We start from the raw sequence: 20,425 nt of genomic DNA on the forward strand, positions 1-20,425 counted from the left end.
GGGGTGCCCACCCAGGGCATCTGTGCAGGAAAGTCGCTGTCCTCTCAGTCTTTCTGTCTAATACACACTCCAAGAAGAGCTGTGCACGGCTCTCCCCGCACAGGCCAGCATTGCGGGGCCGCTTCTAAGAACAGAACGTGGACTACTGCCAAGCACGGGTTCTCCTTAGCCGTCCCCAGGAAGCTTCCGACTCCGTGACACTGGCAGAGGCTCCGGCACAGAGGCTGGGGAGACGCTGTGGCACCGCAGGGAGACCCAAACACGAGCAAGCAGCCTGAGCGCTGGCCCAAGGCCCTGGGTCATGCGGGGGGTCAAGACCTGCCGGGTCTCGAGGGATGAGCAGGAGTTAGTCAGAAAAAGTTAGTCTCCTACTCAGGCGGATGACCTCGTGGCCCCAAGGCCGCACTCCCAGAACAAGAAAGAACCAAACGTCTGCGGACATGCTTAGGACATACCAAGGCTTTTGCCTGAGTGAGAGCGGGAAGGAGGAGGGAGCAGGTGGCAAGGAGCCTCGTGGGCTGCCCTCAGGGAGCAGCAGCAGGGATGACCTGTGACAGGCATGTGCCAGGGTGGCTCACTGAAAACCCCACCCCCACCCTAACTTTGCAAGTAAGGATCTGAGGCTCAGAGGCAGAGTGAGTGACCTGCGGCAGGGTTCTCGGGTGTTCAAGGGACCCCCTTTCTTCACACTCCACTGGACTCTGGCAGGAGGTGGCGTGCCTGATGCAGACAGGGACTGGCCCTGGCCCTGGCCATTCCCTGCTACCCCGTGGGGAGCAAAGGGAGGCAACAAGGCCACCTTTTACTCAGTCACCTCAATTTTTAATTACTGTCCATTTTCATTTTATTTGAAAGGCGGCAAGAAAGAGAGAAACAGAGAGATCTATCTTCCATCTGCTGGTTCACTCCAAATGCTTGTAGCAGCCACAGCTGTGCTAGGCTGAAGCCAGGAGCCCAGAACTCCATTCAGGTACCCCATGCAGGTGGCAAGGACCTGGGTACTTGAGGCATCACCTATTGCCTCCCAGGGTGTGCAGGAGCAGGAAGCTGGATAGGAAGAGGAGCCAGGACTCAGAGCAGGCACTGGGATTCAGGATGTGAGTGTGCTAAGTGGCAACTTAAGCCACGGTGCCAAACACCTGCCCCTACTTGGTCACCTGAGAGCCAGCAACAGACCTGTGAGACTGGCAGGGTTCGGGGAAATTTCCAATGAGCCGCAGAGCCCAGCACAGGAGGAGGAGTTGCAGGCCCCAGTCAGCCACCAGGTGCGCACGCTGGGCCAGGCCACGCCCACTCTGTGCCAGACCTTGGTGGTACGAGCTAGGAGACCCCATTTTGGCAGGGGGAATGCTGCGAGAAGACCGTGACTTTCTTACAGGACTGATTTGCCACCACCACGCACAGGATTCAGCCTGGCGTAATGAACAGAAAGACGAAGACAACATTTGCTGGGCGTCGACTCCATCCTGAGGTCACGCCAGCACAGTGCGGCTTAGGCAGCATGTCACCCCTGGCTTGACAGACGAGGAAGGGAGGCACTTTTTCTAGAGCTGCGGTCAGAGCCCAGGCCACCTGGACAGTCTGAGTCGTCTGCAAGCTCCGAGTTCAAGCCATTCCATGTAGGTGACCCAGGGCACTGGAGAACCAGCTGTGCCCACGCATGAGTCTGTGCCCACTGCCCAGAACACCAGGGCCCGTGTTCGGCCCCCTTGAGCTGCCTCGGTAACTTGACCCGCGGGAAGCTAATTCTGCCTCCTTCTGAAACGTCCTCACCTGAAACGCGCCCTGTGCGTGTCCGAGGCTGCAGACGCGCAGGGGCAGAGGGTGCTGCTGTTCCCGGACTTGGCTGAGCAAAGCATCACTTCCTGGCCCTGCTGCTCACACAGTCCCGCTCAACATGACCTCCGCTGGCACTGTCCAGCCCCTCCACCTGGCTCCCTCCCACGCTACAGTTCTTCGAATGCACCAGTGGGCCAGGTCAGTCCCTGCTGCTGCTCCCTGAGGGCAGCCCATGAGGCTCCTGGTAACCTCCTCTCTGCCCCATCTCTCACTCAGGCAAAAGCCTCGGTATGTCCTAAGCATGTCCCCAAACGTTTGGTTCTCTCTCTCTCTCTCTCTTTTTTTTTTTTAAGATTTATTTATTTATTTGAAAGTCAGAGCTACACAGAGAGAGGAGAGGCAGAGAGAGGGGTCTTCCATCTGATGGTTCACTCCCCAGCTGGCCACAACAGCTGGAGCTACACAGATCCGATGCCAGGAACCAGGAGCTTCTTTCAGGTCTCCCAGACGGGTGCAGGAGCCCAAGGACTTGAACCATCTTCTACTGCTTTTCCAGGCCATAGCAGAGCTGGATCGGAAGAGGAGCAGCCGTACTCAAACTGGCTTCCATATGGGATGCCGGCGCTTCAGGCCAGGGCATTAACCTGCTGCCCCACAGCGCCGGCCCCGGCCCCGGTTCTCTCTTATTTTGGGGAGTACAGCCCTGGGGCCATGAGGTCATCCACCATGGCAGGAGACTAACTGTCTAACTCCTGCTCATCCCAGAAGGTTCCCGGGCTAAGGAGAAACTGCACTTGGCAACAGTCCACATTCTGTGCTTCTCAGAAGTGGTGCGGCAACACTGGCCTTTCAGGAGAGAGACATGCAGAGCACACCGGCCCCCCATATGGGAAGACACCATGGTCGGCCTTTCCCCTACCACAGGGAAACTGGCGTGCAGACGGCAGGAGGCCCAGCTGGGGCTGTGCTGCCCGCGGCCCCGATGGAAACCGCTCCTCTGAACACACATGGCCGGGGGAGATGAGTGCCGGGGCTTGAACCATGTGTGCAGGTGCCTGGCCTCCAACTCGAGTTTCTGCGTGGCCTGGAGAACATTTCTTGCATCCGCACCCCTGCCCTTGGGCCCCCACGCTCCTGGCCAAGGTCCTCCTCCTTCCCTGGCTGCCAGTGTGCCCGCCTCCTCTGCTCGGGGGCACCAGCCCCAGCAAACCTTTCTTGCACATGGATGTGACAGGCGGATCCTCTGCCCGACACACATCTGCCCTTAGCCGGCCACCTGAGGCCCTGCCCAGCGCAGCCCTGGCCTCCCACTCGGCTTCCACCTCTGTGATTGCCAGGCCCCTTCCACGTGGTGACGCCTGCTCATCCCTTCACGCTACACCCAGCCGTCACCTGGCCCACCCTCCCAGGGCACCTCCCAGGGCAGGGCAGCACCCACCCCACTCCCACCTCGGCACCCCTATAATCCCCCCAGCCTGAGCCCTCAGAGCCAAGCCGCCACACTATCTCCCCAGCATGGCAGCCCCTGGCCCTGAGGGCCCTTCTACATAGCGGGGTGGCATGAGCAGGCCTCTGTGCACGGGGCGGGATGGATGGGGTGTGAAACGCAACCCAGAGCCAGGGCGCACGCTGCTTACGCTGATCAAAGATCACTTTTTCCTGGTGCTTGCTCTGCTGCAGAAGCTTCAGGGTGCTTTGCAACCTCTTCTCTTGTTCAATCAGCTTCTTGTGCAGCTTGGAGATCTCGGCCTTCATTTCTCCCATCTAAAGAGAAGAGAAGAATCAGGAAAACGGACTGCAAGTGCCACAGTCCTATTACTCAGCAAGAATTACAGAAATGCACAAGACATGCTCCATCGCACAGACATCTGGATAAAAATAGGAGGCCTTTTTCCTGCCGATCGGACTGGCAAAGCTGCACGAACCCCAGCGAGGGTGAGGGCAGTGCTCGCCTGGCCGCTGGGGGAGCTGCCACTCGGCACAGCCCAGCTGCGCAGTCCTGACAAGAGCCACCCAACTGCCAAAGGCCCTGAACCACAGGCCCAGCACTTCTGGCATTTTCTCCAGAAATAATAAGCAATACAAGCACAGAAGACGCCTGCATGCAAGGATGTTCGTCTCAGCATCGTTTGTGGTAGGGAAAAACAATGAGCCTGATTCGTTTCAATATGGATCTGGGGAAATAATTCACGACACTTCCGTACAACGGAGTAATTCTGCAGCTATTAGCAGTGATGCTGTTGGGCTCTTATTTACTGATATCAAAAGACTCCCGTGATCAGTGACAGAGCCCGGAATGACGCGTGCTGCACAGAAGGCGCCCCTGCCTCCCAGAACCGAGCACACGGCATCTGCACTCTCCAGTACACACTCTGAGCGACATCGAATGTTAAACAGCGACAGCTTCCGAGAGAGAGCTCAAAAGGTGTTTAGCTTTCTTTTTTTAACTTAAAAACCATAATGGTAATTTTTCAAAAAGATTTACTTACTTATCTGAAAGACACAGTTATAGAGAGGCAGAAGTACAGAGAAAGAGGTCTGCCATCCACTGACTCATAATGGCCAGAGCTGCGCCAATCTGAAGCCAGGAGCCAGGAGCTTCCTCCAGGTCTCCCACACAGGTGCAGGGGCCCAAGGACTTGGGCCACCTTCTACTACTACCCCAGACCCTAGCAGAGAGCTGGATTGGAAGTGGAGCAGTCGGGACTTGAACTGGCACCCATATGGGATGTCAGCACTAAAGGAGGCAACTTTACCAGCTACACCACAGTACCAGTCCCCATAATGATAATTTTAACACTTTTAATGTTTAAACTTGAAAAAGATAATATGAAAGGGGCGAGCGTTTGGCACAGAGATGAACCTGCTGCTTGGGATGTCTGCATTCCACATCAGAGTGCCAGGTTCAAGTCTCAGCTCCACTTCTGACTCTGTCCTCCTGCCAATGCCCTAGGGAGCAGCAGGTGATGGCTCAAGTGCTTTGAGTCCCTGCCACCCACTCGGGAAACCCAGATACAGTCCTAGTTACAGGCTGCTAGCTTTAGCCTTGCTTGCCCAACCCTGGCTGTTGTGGGCATTTGGGGAGTGAACCAGAAGAAGGGAGGGAGTGCTCTCTCTTTCAAAGAAATTAATTATTTTAGAGACTAAAAAAAAGATGCTATAAAAGTATGATTAGGAGAGCAGGGACCCACTAGGGGAAACTATTGTAATTCTGCATAGTAGAAAGCAGATGGGTCCCCTGGGGTAACATACACACACGAGGGGGCCTCCTTTACTCAGGCCCCTTCAGCCAACTCGGAGGGTTAGGGGCACTTCCCTTCCTCTCATCAAACGCCCTGGCACTGGCTCCTCTTGGTGACACACAAACATCTCTGTTCCCAAGAGGACAGATGTTGAGTCGGCAGCTTAAGACTCCCTCGGTTTGCTCCCACCCTTGGTTACGGTAGTTGGACTTGTAATCAAATCACACAACTTAATTCCACGTTAGGCAAACGCATGAAATCCACGTACGATGAGAGAGAACGAGCTGTGCAGGAACTAACCCGTGCCCCAGGAACGACCCGACAAAGGCGTCACTAAGACACACTCCGGCGAATCAGGGGTGGAGGGACATGTGGGAGGAACATCATCTGGAAGCAGCCGATGTTCAAATTGCTTTGCAATTTTCCCTTCATCCTAGGCAAACAAAATTGCAGGTGACAGGCATCCATTATGGATGTGCTCCACGAAAGCACGGGAGACGTGGAACTCTAATCTGCAGACCCACATCCAAAGACAACACACAAGGAACAGCAAATCAATGAGCACTTCCCTGCTCTAAGTGAAACTCACGTCTCTGTGTCATTCTGTGACTCCCCGCCTTCACCTGCTTTTCAGATTAACCAATCATGTCAGGTCAAGGACTTCGGGGCTCTCCCCATCACACCCTCGCTTATGCAGTAGGTCTGCTTCCATGCTCCTCCTCAGACTAGGAGCTCACAGGACTTGGGCTCCGGTCGTGGCTCCCTAGGACGCACATTCTGGGACAAAGTCACTCCGGAGTCACAGTTTTTCTCCCAGAGCTGTCAAATCGGAACAGCCATGCCTGACCCTCTGTCACACTGCGGTAGGGGTAGGGGGAGACTCACTTCACACCCTGCCTGGCTAACCCTTTCCTCGTTCTACAGTCCGCTCAGGTGTCACCTCCTCCAGGGTGCTTGCCTGGCAGCCCTCCGCACCAGGAGCCCAGGCTGGTCCCTGCTCCCCCAGGCACCCATGGTACCCAGTGACTGTAGGAGCTGGTCACTTTCCTGGTTGCCTCCCCTTCCAACTACAAGCTCATCTCTTCCCATTGATCTCCCGTGCCTGGTGCAGAGTAGATGCTGTGGCACCGCTGGCCAGCTGGTGGGTTAACTTTCATTGGTGCTCTATCACTTTCTATCCAACACTTACAACAAGGAGCTTTTCAGACGAATTTGTCTACTGCTCCACTGGGTTCATTCTCACAGAATGGTGACACCACGGGGTTCCAAAGCACAGCTCTGTCACCACCCAGCTGCACGATGCAGAGGCCAGCCATGCAACCCTTGGAGTTTCATTAGCTACTTCTGGAAGATGGGAATCACAATGCCTAACTCCTTGAAGGTCACGATACAGGATAAAATGTGATGTGGGGTGTCAGCACGAGCCTGGTAACCAGGAGAAGCTCAACAGAAATTGACCACAGTCAGAGCCAAGCACAGAGCTGGAACCACAACCACCCCCCAGGACGCTGCAGAATTCTCTATTCAGTGTCTGCCTGACTTCTAGACCAAGTTTTTATCCACTTATTTTCCTTTATATGATGAAAAAAATCTCAAAAATGTACAAAAGTAGAAAGAATTGGATAATGAACCCCAGGTACAGCCAAACTACACCCCTGCTCACCCTCTCCCCAGAATATACTGTAACCAACTCTAGAAGCCGTTTGTACTCTGCCATGCATAAAATGGGTTAGGATCTATCTCTAGAAGAAAACAATCTTTTTTTTTTCCTTTTTGAAAAGCCACAATACCATCACATCTAGAAGTTTTAATTCCTTAGGACCACCTAAGCAGGATTCAGTGGACACATTTCCCTGACTGCTTCATGATTTCATTTTTAAAATAACTGGTTTAATTCAGGACCAAATAAAATCCCCACTTTGCATGTGCTTGTTAGCACTTCCATTTCTCTTAATGCCATGGTCCTCAGACTTACCCAGAGGCCCTGTAATGACAGACTCTGGGGCCACTGGGTCTGTCGAGGGCAAGGCCTGAGAATTTGCAATTTTCACCTGTTTCCTGGTGCTGCTGATGCTGCAGGGCCAGCACACACACTCAGAACCACAATCTACAGGCTCCCTCTAGCTACCCCTTTCCCTTTCTTTCTAGGATGAACTATGTGTTAAGCTCAACTTGTGTATCACCTGTCCCGGGTCTAGAATCAAACCATTTCTCTCAGGATCCCTAGTTTCTTTTAACGGGAAAAGGGATTTAGAAACCACAAATTTGGGGCTGGTGTTGTGGCACAGCAGGTTAAGCTGCCACCATGATGCCAGCATACCACATGGTTGCCAGTTCAAGTCCTGGCTGCTCCACTTCGTATCTAGCTAGCTCTCTGCTAATGCACCTGGGAAAGCAGAGGAAGATGGCCCAAGTACTTGGGCCTCTGCCACCCATATGGGAGACCTGGATGAAGCTCCTGGCTCCTGGCTCCTGGCTTTGTCTCAACCCAGTCCTGGCTGTTACAGCTATTTGGGGAGTGAATCAGTGGATGGAAGATCCCTCCATCTCTTTCTCTCTCTCTCTCTCTCTCTCTCTCTCTCTCTCTCTCTCTCTCTCTCTCTCTCCATCACTGTCTCTTTCTCTGTAGCTCTGCCTTTCAAACAAAAATAAATTTTTAACAAAAGGAAAAGAAAAAGAAGCTACAGTTTGGACACTAGGGGTGCTCCACGGTACTAGATAGGGCAGCATTTCTTAAGCCTTTCACATGCAGAGTTGGCAAGGTTTTTTTTTTTTTGACAGGCAAAGTGGATAGTGAGAGAGAGACAGAGAGAAAGGTCTTCCTTTGCCGTTGGTTCACCCTCCAATGGCCACCACAGCTGGCACGCTGTGGCCGGCGCACCATGCTGATCAGAAGGCAGGAGCCAGGTGCTTCTCCTGGTCTCCCATGGGGTGCAGGGCCCAAGCACTTGGGCCATCCTCCACGGCACTCCCGGGCCACAGCAGAGAGCTGGCCTGGAAGAGGGGCAACCGGGACAGAATCTGGCGCCCCAACCGGGACTAGAACCCGGTGTGCCGGCGCCGCTAGGTGGAAGATTAGCCTATTGAGCTGCGGCGCCAGCTGGCAAATTCGTAAATAGAAAATATATCATGAGTTTATGGTGACATTTTCACTTTAGGATTACAGAGTCTTTAGTTCTTTGCTTCTTTATTTGTATCTCATTTCTCTTACAGTAAAAATATCTTAGTTCCTAATGACATTATTTGTTTTATCTTACAATAGAAATAGTTTCAGAAGACCAATAACAGTATTATTATGAGCAACATTTATACTTTTTTTGCCTTTCAAATATTTCTACCAGGAATGTAGGGTCAAATGACTGTGTTTTAGTCGCTGAAACGTTTCTTCCTTGTGTCACATAAAATAAGGCTTGTTTGTTTAACCTTGTTATGGATTTTTAGAAACTGCTTTTCTCTTCTGTTTTGTTTTATTCACAACTCTGTAAAGGATTTACATAGTTTCCAAGTCAAGCCTATAAACCAAGATCTACTCAGAGAAATTCAGTTTCCCTCCCTGTCCCCACATCCCTTCAAATCCCTGCTGGTAGCTTTGGGATCCGCAAGGAGAAAAGGCCTATACTTCTGGGAATAGAGTCCCTACTTGCACTTCCGGGGAAGAAAAGTCCTTGTCAAGGTCCCCACGGGTGCCCAAAGGTCAACCAGTGAGGATCAGACCTGCCTCAACCTTTAATCCCCATGCCCTGTATCTATAAAAGGAGCCCTCTCAACCTCTGACGCGCAACTTCCCCGGGCCCTGCTCTGTTGGGACCGGGAAACCTCACCCAGGAGCAGAACCCCAATAAAAGCTCGTGAATTAATAGATTTGTCTGCCTGGGAAGATTTGTTACGCGCCAGACACCTTGCGCCTACAAGTACCCTATTTTGTTGTCACCTATCCTCCAGTTTTAAGATTATTATAAGTAGAACAATTCCAAGATGGCAGATTAGGGAATGACATATTGCACTAGGCTAGGGATAAATATATATTAAAAAAAAAAAAAAAAAAAGGAAGGGAGAGGAAACCACACTGGGAATTCTACAAGAGGAAGAGGAGAGAATGGAGAAGACACAGTTCAAGTCTCAAGAGGATAAAACTGTCAATCCACAGTACCGTACTCTGCAAAGCTCTCATTTATGAATGAAGGTAAAATAAAGACCTTACATAACAAACAGAAATTGAAAGAATTTGCCACCATTCATCTAGCCTTGCAAAGACTGCTTACGGATATGCTACATACAGAAACACAGAAAGATAGTCATCATTATGAAAAGAATGTGAAGGCTGAAAATCCCCCAGTAAAAGTACAAAACAAATCCAAAGTAAACAACAGGAATATTTATGGAAAAATGACAGGGCCAAGTTGTTACTTATCAAATAGTCACCTTGAATGAAAATGGTCTCAACTCTACAGTTAAAAGATACAGACTGGCCAAAAAGATTAAAAAATAAGACCCATCTATTTGCTGCCTACAAGAAACACATCTGACCAACAAAGGCACGCACAGACTGAAAGTGGAAGGATGGAAAAAGATATTCCATGTTAACGGAAAGCAAAAAAGGGCAGATGTTGCCATCCTAATATCAGACCAAATAGACTTTAACAGGAAAACTGTTAAAAGAGACAAAGAAGGGCACTATGTAATGATTAAAGGATCAATTCAACAGGAAGATGTGACTATAATAAATGTATACACACCCAATTACAGGGCACCTGGCTATTTAAAAGAAATGTTGGCCGGCACCGTGGCTCAATAGGCTAATCCTCCGCCTAGCGGCACCGGCACACCAGGTTGTAGTCCCTGTCGGGGCGCCGGATTCTGTCCCGGTTGCCCCTCTTCCAGGCCAGCTCTCTGCTGTGGCCAGGGAGTGCCGTGGAGGATGGCCCAAGTGCTTGGGCCCTGCACCCCATGGGAGACCAGGAGAAGTACCTGGCTCCTGCCTTCGGATTAGCGTGGTGCGCCGGCCGTGGCGGCCATTGGAGGGTGAACCAACGGCAAAAGGAAGACCTTTCTGTCTCTCTCTCTCTCACTGTCCACTCTGCCTGTCAAAAAAAAAAAAAAAAGAAAAAAAAGAAAAAAAAGAAAAAAAGAAATGTTAATTGATCAAAAGGGAAACAGACTCCAATACAATAGTAACGGGGAACTTCAACATCCCACTTTCATCAATGGACAGATCAACTAGACAGAAAATCAACAAAGAAACAACACAGCTAATTGACACTACGAACCAAATAGACCTAACTGATATCTACAGAACTTCTCACCTCACAGTTACAGAATACACATTCTTCTCATCAATGCAAGGAACTTTATCTAGGATAGACCAAATGCTAGGCCATAAAGCAAGTCTCAGCAAATTCAAAAAAATCAAAATCATACCATGCATCTTCGCTGACCACAATGGATTGAAGGTGGGAATCAAAAACTCAAGAATCTCTAGATCATATGCAAGCACATGGACACAGAACAACATATTCCTGAATGAACAATGAGTCATACAAGAAAAAAATTTCTGGAAATGAATGAAGGCAATAGTACATCATATCAAAACTTATGTGATACAGCAAAAGCAGTGTTAAGAGCAAAGTTCATAGCATTTTGGGCTTACATGAAGAAACTGGAAAGGTACCAAATTAATGAGCTATCAATGTATCTCAGAGACCTAGAAAAGCAACAATAAACCAAACCCCAAATTAGTAGGAGGAAATAAATTATTAAAATTAGAGAATAAGGGGCAGTGCCGTGGCACATATTAATCTTTTGCCTGCAGTACCAGCATCCCATATGGATACTGGTTCTAGTCCCAGCTGTTCCTCTTCCAATTCAGCTCTCTGCTATGGCCTGGGGAAGCAGTAGAACATGGCCCAAGTCCTTGGGCCCCTGCACCCACGTGGTAGGACTGCAAGAAGCTCCTGGCTCCTGGCTTCGGATCGGCGCATCTCTGGCCATTGTGGCTATTTGGGGAGTGAACCAATGGAAGGAAGACCTTTCTCTCTGTCTCTTCCTCTCACTGTCTGTAACTCTACCTCTCAAATAAATAAAAATCTTAAAAATAAATAAATAAATTAGAGAATAAACAAAATTGAAGCAAAAAATACAAAAGATCAGCAAAATGAAGAGCTGGTTTTTTGAAAAAATAAAATTGATATACCATTGGCACAACTAGCCAAAAATAAAGAAGACCCAAATTAATAAAATCATAGATGAAAAAGGAAATGTAACAATACATACCACAGAAATAAAAAAAATCATCACGAATTACTACAAGGACCTGTATGTTAACAAATTAGAAAACCTAGAAGAAATGTATAGATTCCTGGACACATAGAACCTACCTAAATTGAGTCATGAAGACACAGAAAACCTAAACAGACCTATAGCTAAGATGGAGATTGAATTGGTAATAAAGGCCCTCCCAACAAAGAAAAGCCCAGGACCAGATGGCTTCACTGCTGAATTCTACCAGACATTTAAAGAAGAACTAACTTCAATTCTTCTCAAGCTATTCAAAACAACTGAAAGCGAGGGAATCCTCCAAAACTCCTTCCAGGAAGCCTGCATCACCTTAATTCCTAAACCAGAAAAAGAGACAATAGAGAAAGAGAACTCCAGACCAATCAATATCCCTGATGACCACAGATGCAGAGATCCTCAATAAAGTATTAGCTAATTGAATCCAAAAATACATCAGAAAGATCATTCACTAGGACCAAGTGGGATTTATCCCTGGTATGTAGAGATGCTACAACATTCACAAATCAATAAATACGATACATCACATTAACAAACTGAAGAACAAAAGCCATATGGTTATCTCAACAGATGTGGAGTGTGGGGAGCAACTGGGAGCAACTCGGACTAGACTAAGTTACTGGAATTAAGACTTATTCGATGCATCTGCTCTCCCACAATATGGCGCTGGGAGAGGAGGAAACAGCTTCTACACAGCTGCCTCCAGTTCAACCAATAAACTGTAGGACCTGCTCCTGTTTGGAGGAGAGCAGCGTACTCGGCGTGTGGGTAGCAGAGTTGGGATTGGTGGAAGAGGACTATAAAGGAGGAGAGAGACAACATGCACCAGGAACATCTATCTGAAGGAACACCTGAGCAGCCCCCGAGAGAGCCGGCCAGCGGTGTGCCGCTCCCCTGTGGAAGTGGGGAAAGAGGCAGGGGGCCCGCCCCTCCACGGAGGAGGAGGGACGGTAGCCAACCCAGGAAGAACCAGCAGCAAACCCGGGAAGGGCCGAGCAGACAAAAGAACAGCGCAGGGTCCTGTGTCGTTCCTCCACGAAGAAGGGGAGCGACATAATGGTGCCGTGACTCGGATATGAAGCCTAGGCAGGGTTTAGTGTCGTTCCTCCACGAAGAGGGGGAGCGACAGTGGAGAAAGCATCTGATAAAATACAATACTCTTTCAGATGAAAACCTTAAGCAAAGTGGGTATAGAAGGAACATTCCTCAACACAATCAAGGCAATATACGACAAACCCATGGCCAACATGCTTCTGAATGGGGAAAAGCTAGAGGCATGCCCCCTAAGATCCCAAACCAGACAAGGATGCCCACTCACATCACTGCTATTTAATATCGTCCTGGAAGTTTTAGCCAGTCATTAGTCAAGAAAATGAAATTAAAGGGATACAAGATAGAAAGGAGGAAATCAAAGTATCCTTATTTGCAAACGACATGATTCTATATATAGGGGATCCAAAAGACACCACCATGAGACTACTGGAACTCAGAGGAGTTTGGTAAAGTATCAGGATATAAAATCAACACAGAAAAATCAATAGCCTTTGTATACACAGACAATACCATGGCTGAGAAAGAATTTTTAAGATCAATCTTATTCATAATAACTACAAAAAGAATTAAATACATTGAAATAAATTTAACCAAGGAAATGAAAGGTCTCTACAACAAAAATTATAAAACATTAAAGAAAGAAATAAGAGACATTAAAAAAATGGAAAAATCTTACATGCTCATGGATTGGAAAAATCAACATCAAAATGTTCATAGTACCTAAAGAATTATAGATCTCAATCAAAATATCAACAACATTCTTCGCAGATGTAGAAAAAAATGATGCTAAAATTCACATGGAAACACAAGAGACCCCAAATAGCTAAAGCAATCTTATACAACAAAAACAAAGCTAGTGTATCACAATACTAGATTTTAAGACATACTACAGGGCAGTTATAATGAAATCAGTCTGATACTGGCCAAAAAAATAGATGTTAGACCAACTGAACAGAATAGAAACTCTAGAAATCAACCCACACATCTACAACCAACTCATCTTTGACAAAGGAGCTAAAATGAATCCCTGGAGCAAGGACAGTCTCTTCACCAAATGGTGCTGAGAAAAGTGGATCTCTGCATGCAGAAGTATGAAGCAGGACCCCTGCCTTACACCTTACACAAAAATTCACTCAAAATGGATCAAAGACCTAAATCTATGACCCAATACCATCAAATTACATTTGACTGAACATTGAGGAAACTCTGTAAGACACTGGAATAGGCAAAGTTTCTTAGAAAAGACCCCAGAAGCACAGGCAATCAAAGTCAAAATTGATAAATGGCATTATGTCAAGCTGAGAAACACCAAAAAAGAAACATTCAGCAAGGGTTAACATCCAGAATGTACAAAGAGCTCAAGAAACTCAACAACAACAAAACAAGCAATCCAGTTAAGAAACAGGCAAAGGACTTGAACAGACATTTAAGAAATGAAATTCAAATGGCCAACAGACACTTGAAAAATGCTCAGGATCACTTGCCATCAGGGAAATGCAAATCAAACCCATAACAAAGTTTTACCTCACAACAGTCAGACTGACTCACATACTGAAATCAACAAACAACAAATGCTGGTGAGGATGTGGGGAAAAAGGTACTCTAATCCACTGTTAGTGGGAATGTAAACTGGTGCAGCCCCTGCGGAAGACAGTATGGAGATATCTCAGAAATCTGAATATAGACCTACCACATGATCTAGCCATCCACTCCTGGGAATTTACCCAAGTCAAAAGAAATCAGCATATGAAAGAGTTATCTGTACCCCCATGTTCACAATAGATAAGATATGGAATCAACCCAGATGCCCATCAACTGTTGACCAGATAGAAAAATTATGGTATATTTACACTATGGAGTACTACTCAGTTGTAAAAAAAAAAAATTGAAATCCTGTCTTTTGCAACAAGATGGATGCAACTGGAAACCATTACACTTAGTGAAATAAGCCAGTCCCCAAAAGATACATACCATATGTTTTCCCTGATTGGAGGTAACTAATACATTGTAATACACTGGAGTGAAATGGACATTTTGAGATTCAATGCTTGTTTACAGCCCTGTCTACATAGTGGAAGAGTGTTTTTTGTTTTTGTTTTCCCCCCTCCAATAATAAATTAAATTAAAACAGAATAGAGTTGAGAGCATCAACAGAATTGAGAAGGCAGAAGAAAGAATTTTTGAGCTTTTGAAATAATCAAGTAAAAAAAAAACCAACAAAAAAAGAACAAAGATAGCCTTCCAGACTTACGGACATCATTAAATCATTAAGCAAGCAACATTCACATTGTGGATATTTCAGAAGGCACAAAGAAGGAAATGGGGCATAGAAAATATTCAATGAAATATGTGCTGAAAACTTTCTAAATGTTGGAAAAAACATGGACATCCAGGTCCAAGAAGACCCCTAATAGCTCTGACCAAAAATGTTCTTCTCTGAGATTTATCACACACAAATTCAAAAATACAAGACACAGAAGGAATTGCAAAAACACCAAGAGAAAAGCGTCAAGTCACTTAGAAGAAAATATGCATTAGATTAAAATTCTTCTCAACAGAAGTCTTGTAGGCCAGGAGAGAATGGGATGAAACATTCAAAATCCTGAAAGGAAAAATTTGCCAACCAAGAATACTATCCCTAGCAAAGCTATCCTCCAGAAATGGAGAAACAGAGACTTTCTGGAAAAGCAAAAATGGAAGGACTTCATCACCATCACCCAGACTCTACAAGAAGTGCCTAGGGGAAGTCCTACATGAGAGCGAAAGGATAAAAGCCAGCATCATGAAAACACACAAAGCGTAAACCTCCACAGCAGAGCAGACGCACAGAAGAGACAGAAGCCGGGTCCGATGATGCAGATCTCACTGTCACTTTCTTCTGGATTTCATTTGCTATATATTTAGTTAAGGACTTTTTTCCACCTTTAATAATCAGGACTATAGTTTCTAAGTTTTTTTATTGTATTCATTAGATCTTAAAATAGTATTACATTGATTTCTTAAAATGAGTTGGAAAATACTTGGTCATTCTCTATTTTCTGAAAAGACATATGATTGTGCTATTATTTCTTATTTAAATGTTTAGCAGAATTCAGCTAAATGTTTAGCAGAACTGTTCAGGATGACTTTTAAAATAAATTTAATTTCTTACATATTTATGGAGATTTTCAAAATTTTCTTTTCATGTATATTTTCTGATTTATGCTTTTAAAGAAAGAGATACACTTCAGGTAAGCTGCCAAAACTGCTGGCATAAAACTGTTTAACATCCATAACAAAATTAAAAATAGGGCTACTCTATGATCACACTACTGGGTATATATCCAAAGGAAATGAAATCAGTCCATGTAAAAGACACTGGCACCCCCATGTTAATCATGGCACTGTGCACAACAGCCAAGACAGGGGATTGACCTAAGCATCCATCAATAGGTAAACAGATAAAGGGGTGTGTGGGTGTATAACGGAATATTGTTCAGTCACTAAGAAGGATGAAATCTTGTTGTTTGTAATTACACGGACGAACCTAGAAACGCTGTTAGGTGACATAAGCCAAGCACAGAAAGGCAAATCCTGCATCTCGTTCACATACGGGATCTAAAAGAGTTGATGTCCTAGACGCTGCAGAACATAACAGTGGTCATCAGAGGACAGGCAAGGAGACAGGACAAGGGGAACAGGGAGAGGTTTTCATCATGGGGAAGTATTATAGTTGGGAGGACTAAATTCTGGAGTGCTGTCCCACAGTAGAGTGACTCTGGTTAACAACAATGCATTGTATATTTCAGAACAGTTAGAAGAGAAGATTTTCAAAGTTCTCATCACAAAGAAATGATATATGTTTGAGGTGATGGATATGCTAATTGCTCTAATTTCATCACTACCCAATGCACACATGTATTGAAACATCACATTATATCCCATAAATATGTATTAATTCTGTGTCGGTCAAAAATAAAATGAAACAAAAACACAAAGGACCAATGACACTCAGGAAAAAAACGCCAGGTAGGAAAGGACACTGGGCTGCCAGTGAAAACTTGGAAATCTGCTTCACACACATTTCACACCAAGCAAAAGGCACTGCAGGAAACATAGGCAGTGATAAAAAAGTGGCTAGAGGCAATTTAACACCACACAGGGGGTCTGTGTACACCAGCAGCCACATCACACATCCCTCCCGCGCCTCCTCTGGCCCGATCAATGACCTGAGAAGCCCTCAGAAAGAAGGGTGAGCTGTCACACACACCAACCATCCTTGGACTAACCTGGAAGTGTGGGAGGATCGATGTGGCACGTGTGTGTGTGTATTTTATATACGAGTGTATATAAATAACAACCACATTCAGGGGTGGATGTTTGACACAGTGGTTCAAGTTCTGCTTGGAACACCTGGATTCCACACGGGAGTGCCTGTTTGCGTTCTGGCTTCTCTCCTGATCCAGTCTCCTGAAGGTGACAGGTGATGACTCAAGGTCCCTGCCCCTCCCCTGGAGATTCAGACTGAGTTTAGGCTCCTGCTCCAGCCTGGCTGGCCCTGGCTGTTACAGGCACTTGGGGTGTGAACCACAGAGAGCGCTCTCTGCCTACCTGTCCCTGTCTCTCTGCCTTTCAAATAACTTGAAAACAAATTTAAAACAAAAAGCTTTTAAAAAGAACTATACTACATTCTGTCAACTTAACCAACAGCTCGTACTTGCTAAAGACAAAAGCACTGCACTGAGGGGCAGCTGTTGGTTCACACCTGTTAGCTTTAAAAATCCCAGGGCAGAGACTAGTTAGGGAGAATGGGAAGGAATTATTCAGTCATTCAAAAATAGGAAGAAACAGATACAATCCCCTGAAGGAAGACAGATCTGGGATACAGTTACCATCTGTGACACGGCTATAAAGAAACTAGCAGTGATCAGGCGGCCCTCTGCCGCTCCCATCACATTTAAGCTCTGTCTTAGAAGGAGAGGGAGAAGCCAGCCAGGGGGTGGCCAGGACATTCCAGGCAGTCAGACCACCTGGGGCACCCAAGCCTAAAAAGGAAGAGCGTGACAGGTTAGAGGGAAGAAGAGGCCAAAGGAGCTGGACCCAGCGGGCCCCACCCTCCCTCCTGACAGTCTCACCTGCCACTCCGACCAACTGACATGGGTGCTAAAGCAAGGAACGCCTGTCCTGTGCAGGAAGCAATTATCAACGTCTCTGCGCTCAGTGCACCCAAACGTCATCCCGAGAAGCCGAGAGGGAACCATCATGGCAGAGGGGGCTGTCTCACTGTCAACTCCAGCGCCAGGTCTGCTGGATCTGAGAGCCCTCCAAGGGGTTTAAGTGAAGGAGGTGACGACGTGGAATGCTAATTTCCCTCTGGGACTCCAGCAAGCACTGGCAGGTTGGGTGACTGGAGGGGGCTATCTATAGGGCCAACAGGTAGGGAGCTCTAACGCCGCCTTCTGGGTGCTTCTCTGAGAGCCAGAGTGGGTGATCACCTTGTCACCATTCCCATGTATCCCAGACGGAGATCAGGGCATGGCTTCTCCCTGGCCTGACCCTTGCCACTCCTAGGCAGTTCAGTACCAATGAACAAGGCCGTCTAAAATGCCAAGATGAAAGCTAGCAATAAGGATCGAAAAGCCAGAGAAGAGCACCTAACCTGAGAGGGACCCTGAGTAGAAAAGCGGAGCTAGCCCAGGGGCACCATCCAGGCTGGAGGCCCAGAAAAGAAACAGCAAACTCTGGGCTCAGAGGCGCATGCTGCCTCGCCAGCTGTGTGACCCTGACCACAGGCCTCAGCTCCCAGACAAAAGTCACTCAACAAAGATGTGCTGTGGGCGGGACCCACTCAGGCCAGAGCCACGGGCCGAGCCCACAGGTGCTGGAGATCAGGTCAGAAGACAGCAACACCAGGACACACACCTGCCCCTCCCTTTCACACAGACCCCACACAGAGGGCACCTCTGCTGGAGGCCAATCCTGCGCTGGGCCCGGGAGGGACTGAGACACAGGCCCAGAGGCCTCCTTGAGCTTGTGGGTCACCTGCCAGTGCCTACCTGCTCGCAGTGGAGGGTGCACTGGCCGCCTGCGGGGAGGGACACTCTCCAGAGGAGCTTCAGTAGCCTCGAGGCCTCCTCCAGGATCAGCTTGGCTGTGCTCACGCTGGTGACAAACTTGCTGAGAGGCACCGAGTGTGGATCCTGCACAGGAGGTGGGGAGAAAGCAGGTGAGAAGCTGTCACACGCGGTCTTGGAAAGGATTATGGACCAGCAAGCTTCAAGGGGCAGCGGAAACCTGCAGCTGGTGGGGCTCGTATCACAAGCCGAGCAAGATCCAGGGGCCACGCGACACCAGTGTGTTGTTCTGAAAGACGGGTGACTTAGAGATGATGAGAGAACGTCAGTGGTACTCAGTCTAATCAACACCCTTGATGAGTAGCCACGGGCATTAACAACAGGTACTACGCCAAGCAGAGGATCCGCACGGGGCCGCTCGCACTGTGGTCCTTGGAGACTCCTGGGAAAAGGAAGCCAAGGGCAACTGGACGTCCCCGTCCTCTGCAGCCCTAGTAGGTGGCCCTGCTGGCTGCAGACGTGATATCAGGGCCTGTCGAGTCTCTCTCATCCTCTCTGCTGCCAGAAGTGTATCCAAATCAGGTCAAGGCCATGAGAAAACAACGAATGTGACTCAAGGGAAATACAAAAAACAAAAAAGAAGAAGAAAAATAAATTAAAAGAGGCTTTGTCTTCACACATCATAAAACAAATAAAAAAAAAAAACACCACACATCCTTTTTAGGTATCAAGGTGACAAAAAAAAAATCTTCATTAATGAAAACGCTCAATGAAGACAAAAGCAGAGTGAGAGATGAGAAGCAATCGCTTTGGAAAGTAAATGGCACCGAGAGCCCTGGGAAGCTGACACCTTTGAACCAGCAACCTCGCTTCACACCCAGTGGTGAACGTGATCAGAGATGCAGGCACAAGGATGCAACGGTGAAGGAGTAACTGATTGACAGCGATGGCCACATGGTAGCTTAGTTGGTAACCATTAAAAGGCAAAAGATAAAAAAAAATTAAATGAGAAAAATGTGAACTGAAACATATGAAATTCATGTATTTAGGGTGGGCTTGGTAAGACTAAAGGTACGTACATCATAATTTTAACTGCTGACTTCTGGGCAGTATTTCTATAGATTTTTTTTATGCTTTTCTACCACTTCTAGCTTTCATACAACAAATATTTCAAACAAGCGAAAAGGATCTTATTAGTATATAGCTAACTTCCTCAACAAGTAGTTACCGAGCAGCTCTTCCACACCAGGCCCTACGCTCGGAGTGGCTATGAGTGGGCAAAACAGACACAAGCCCTGTCCTCCTGCAGCTATCACCTAGAGGAATGGAAGAGGTAAAATTGACTTTCTTACGCTGCAGTAAAGCAGAGGAAACACAAAGTCAAACCCGTGTCAGGAAGCAGGGGACTCAAGCAGCCTCAGTAAGAAGCCGAGCGAGGACCCAGAGACGCGACACGGGAGCTCAGGGGTCTGGAGGATGGGCCGAGTGCGCGCACCTCAAGTGCAAGGACGCCTGTAGGGTGCGGGGGAGAGGGGTGGCCAGCAAGGCTGCAGCTCGCAGCCCAGCCCGTTCTGAGTAGGGCACACGGGGGAAGGGGAGGGGACGGCAGAAGCCAGACCAGAAATCAGAAGGCCTGGGGATGACGTCACCTCGGCCCTGGGGCGGAGGACAGAAATGTCACAGGAAAGTCCTGTGCACGAAGGGGTGGGAGCTGCCCACAGCCCTGCAGCGGGCAGAGTGTCCGTGCTGTCGCAAGCCCGTCTCCCAGCGTCACTGGAGTCACAGGGGGGACGGTGCACTGTGTGAGGCCAGGACCTGAGCGCACAGGAGAACTGAGGGGCCGAGAGTGAGTGAGCTGCGAGACGGAGGCGGGCACAGGAGCAGACCTCTGTGAAGCAGCTGCCGCGACACAGGGGACAACAAGCTCTCCCTCACCCCTCCAAAAAAGTCTTCCCCAACATTCACACAACCTCTGGGCTTCGCTGGGCCACATTCCTGGTCCCTCTT

At 47.9% G+C, this 20,425-nt stretch overlaps 1 protein-coding gene across 7 annotated transcripts in view; it reads right to left on the minus strand.

The window, feature by feature from the left end:
* Positions 1-20,425, minus strand: part of CDK5RAP2 (CDK5 regulatory subunit associated protein 2) — a 208,362-nt gene that overhangs the window by 1,331 nt on the left and 186,606 nt on the right. For all 7 annotated transcript variants that reach the window (XM_017350098.4, XM_089301654.1, XM_089301655.1 and 4 more), the window contains 2 exons: positions 18,401-18,544; positions 3,417-3,543 (listed from right to left, as the gene is read on the minus strand). In XM_017350098.4, coding sequence (XP_017205587.4) covers positions 3,417-3,543; positions 18,401-18,544 — 271 coding nt within the window. The remainder of the gene's footprint in view (positions 1-3,416; positions 3,544-18,400; positions 18,545-20,425) is intronic.

This window comes from Oryctolagus cuniculus, chromosome 1 (genome assembly GCF_051225735.1).
Source record: "Oryctolagus cuniculus isolate XC-2025 breed Fujian yellow rabbit chromosome 1, ASM5122573v1, whole genome shotgun sequence".
Lineage (NCBI taxonomy): Eukaryota > Metazoa > Chordata > Mammalia > Lagomorpha > Leporidae > Oryctolagus > Oryctolagus cuniculus.